The sequence below is a fragment of the Histoplasma capsulatum genome, genomic scaffold, assembly GCF_000149585.1.
Source record: "Histoplasma capsulatum NAm1 scaffold_1 genomic scaffold, whole genome shotgun sequence".
Lineage (NCBI taxonomy): Eukaryota > Fungi > Ascomycota > Eurotiomycetes > Onygenales > Ajellomycetaceae > Histoplasma > Histoplasma mississippiense.
Window position 1 is genome coordinate 1,159,450 of NW_001813982.1, and position 3,783 is coordinate 1,163,232.

A 3,783-nucleotide genomic window follows, 5' to 3' on the forward strand; every position below is an offset into this window, starting at 1 on the left:
CAGGGCACCACCTAAAGAAAAGTAATCACGCTAGAGAAGTTCTGGCGGCAGGTATGATAGATCGAGTGTTGTGAGCAAGGAAATGCAAGGAAACTGGTTCCAGTAATAGTCCGGGTCCTCAGCTTACGACACTATCTGGGTCCGTGGCAGAAAGATACAACAATAATCCGTGAAGATGATGATGATGAGATGAAGCAAAGTTGAAGCGATTCAGAGCGACCTGAGGTTGAGGTCACGTACGATGCCAGACGAGGGGGGAATGGGGTTTCCCCCCATCCCCTTTCCCCCCCGCAAGGAACTGGATACTACTGCATACGTCAGGTAGACCATGGCCTCCCTGCCCTTGTTGCTCGGCACGGTCAGGGGAGCATCGGGGTCGTCAACCACGTATACCTTCCGCCCCCAGTCGGGCAGATACTCGTGCAGCCAGGAGGTGTTGTCGCTGGACATGGCGGCGACGACGAGCTCGCGTTGCGGGCGGGCGGGGTGGTAGTGGCGGAGCGAGGCCAGGAAGGAGGCCAGGCAGTACTTGGCCACGCTGCAGAGGAGACAGAACACGGCCAGATAGGCCAGCAGCACGATGCCGGAGATGGCGGGAGGCTTGCGCAGCAGACGCGGGGAGCCGGATCTATAGGCCCGGGAGAGGGCCATGTTGGGGGAGAGTTTTGGGGGGAAGGTAAAGGATTGAAGCACAGAGACGAGTAAGTGTACGGTGGTAGTAGTAGTAATAGGAGGAGGAGGAGGAGGAGGAGGAGGAGGAGGAGGAGGAGGAGGAGGAGGAGGAGGAGGATAAGGGGCGCAGTAACAGCCTCTATCCAGATCTATCCAGATAACAAGGAATGGACTCGCATGGCGGAGTCTGGAGCCAGCGAGATCATCGTAGGAGAGGAAGAGGAAGAGGACGGAGAGAGAGAGAGAGAGATGGATGTTGTTGGTACAGTAACAAACAACAGGAGATGGAGTACTGCGGGATATTGGAGCACCAAACGAACATCCAACCACCCGCCCATAGTCCACACACACACAGAATATAGAGAGAGATCGCCCATGCATTCGTCATCGACCGGGGTCTAGGCAGTGGCGCCGCGTCGACCCACGGTTCCGGTAGGAGAAAGGGGCAGGAAAGGGCCAGCAGGAAGGGGCCAGCAGCCACGGATCAGAGATGAGGGACGAAGGAACCTCCTTGTGGGGGGAACCTCCTTGTGGGAACCTCCTTGTGGGAAACCTCCTTGTGCCCCGGTCCAACCAGACATCGCGGCCCCATGGTTCCCAACATGATCCAACGCAAGAGACGCGCAGGTTGTGGGGTCCCAAAGTGCGGGAAGACAGAAGGGGCAAGGGCAGGCATTGCACTAAGTTATCCGCCGATCAGGCCGATCAAGATTTCGAGATCTGGTTGTCTGGTTACTGGCAAACCGGGTTGGGATGTGTTGTGTAACTTGTGTTGCTCTTGGGGATTCCGTGTCGGGACTAGGCAGCGGGGATCGGGGGTTGGTGGGTAGATAGAGGCATAGATGGATAGCCATAGCCATTCTTCCGGTGGTTGTTGAGGTGGTTGTGGTTGTTATCAAACAAGAGAAGATATATACTCGTTAGCCAAGGGCTGCCAAGACGGTGCTAGAGCCCGCCACCAGATGCTTATCTTGTTTTGCGTTGGGGAGAAGAAGCAAGGGGGATGTACGGAGTATACACCACGGATTCCTCGTCCAGATCGTGTAAATAAATACAGTTAGCAGGAGGTGAGTGCCATACTATACTACTTACTATACGGAGTACTACTATTCCTAATGCTCCAACAGCTGTGATTAAACAGCCAAATATTTGTTTGATTTTTTAGCAGCCGAATCTATCCCCAGCAGCAGCAGCAGCAGCAGCAGCAGCAGCAGCAGCACCATCCACGACAGACAAAATATATGACTCAAGTCCTGTTGGATCCTTTCAAGGAACCAGAACGAGAAATACCCAATTTGTCTGCTCTGTGAAGTTCCCGGCCCCAATCGGGATATACCCTAGGATAGATGCTCGTCGATCCCCTCAATGAACCTGGCATGGTGGATCGATCTGCTCTCAGCCCAAACCCGAGATCTGTGCTACTGTATGTATGTACTGTACATACATACTTTCTCACTCATCCCAGACAGGACGACCGCCACTCACTGACTGGCCCCAGAATTCGACAGATACGGCCCACACACTTTCGAATCGAAGCGACAAATACTTCGGACACCTTGATCTGGTGGCTGGTTAAGGCTTCCCAACAAAAGAAGAACCAAGGCAAGGGATGCCGCCGCCGGTGCAAGCCGCGCGGGCGCGTCAGCGCCTAATACTAATAATTAATATATACCTTGACTCCTCCACCACCAGCATATCAGAACTGAAACGGAAATAATAATATCAAAACCAGCCAGGTCGTGAGATGATATATAAAATAGGGTCGCTTGGGACCTGTTCTCAATGCTTGTTTTGTGGGCGTTTCTTTCTTATTCTTTTATAAATTCATCTATTGCAGCTCATGATTCGGACGATTCATATCTGGAGGGGGTAATAGGCAGGCTGTCATGGTTCAGCTTCGTCTGCTCCACAGATGTGTGTACTGTACATGGACCTATACATTAACTAACTACATGCTGCCAGCATGGCGCTGGTGGCGTATGGATATAATTAGATGTTTATTCTACAACTACAACTGCCCGTTCGTGCTCAGTGCTCAACAACGGCTGTTGGTAGGCAGCGGAATCAGGCTTTCACGCATCCTTTCGAATCCTACCGTGCTGGAATTGATAACTAGCTAAGAACCTTGCCTGGAAGCAGAAGAGTCGACCTCGCTAAGTACGCCACCAGACCTCGTTATGTAATCAGACCTCGCTAGCGCCGTCCGTGCACACACCAGACCTCAAATACAGTGACAAAGTGTGACAGCTGTGAAGAACTAATATTTATATTTTAAGTTATATAAATATACTGTATAAATATCTCAATTGATTATCAATTGATTTGTAACTGATTAAAAAATTATAATAATATATTTCTATAAGTTATATATATAAATATCTTAATTGATTATCAATTGATTTATAACTGATTAAAAAATTGTATAGTATCTTTTGTGCCGGTTCGCGGGGCGCCCAGCCTGCTGAGACCGTTGCCGTTTCAGGGATAGCCGGCCCCTCGCCGCTTTTGCACCTTCTCACACCGATTCAACCGACACCGCAATCTATAAAAACCCATCTCGCGCCCCTCACAACAACCACACACTCCCTCCTTCCTTCCTTCTTCATTTCTTTTTCTCTGTCAGGGATGGTGCTGTCTTATCCGGCCCTCACCCGTCCTGGATCCTGCGCCCGTGGAGTTGTTAAGCTGCTTGTCTGATACCGCCTGGTTGGCCTCTGAGCCCTCCACATCGTCCCTTCGCGATGCTACCCTGCTTGACTCTGGGATTGAGGCTGCCGGGGCGTCCGCACCTCTGTTTTCCTGCATGTGTGCCTTTCACTGTGCCGCGCGATTGGTGATTCCCAAGCAGCAGAAATTTTTATTCCCTGGTTGATTTATTCTTCTATTTTCAATTTTCATTTTCATCTTCCAGTTTTTATCTATTTTAACTTGTTGGAAGGTCTTCTTTTCAAGTCTCGGCTTGTCTTGAAACCCCTTCCACTGATGGGATTGCGTGCACAGACGGAGGAGGCGGCAGCTGATCGAGCGTATTGAAATGACCGGAGTGGTTGCTGAGTCTGAGTGATGTGGGTTGCATCCGCTTTTTGGATTCATCAAGACTGATTGGCCATC

The 3,783-nt window shown here is 50.8% G+C and overlaps 1 protein-coding gene across 1 annotated transcript in view; it reads right to left on the reverse strand.

Annotated features, from left to right (window-relative positions):
• HCAG_00340 (conserved hypothetical protein) overlaps positions 1-651 on the reverse strand; it is a gene marked incomplete at both ends in the record, with an annotated part of 1,653 nt that extends 1,002 nt beyond the window's left edge. The window contains one exon of the mRNA XM_001543244.1: positions 317-651. Coding sequence (XP_001543294.1) covers positions 317-651 — 335 coding nt within the window. The remainder of the gene's footprint in view (positions 1-316) is intronic.
• Positions 652-3,783: the final 3,132 nt, after the last annotated feature.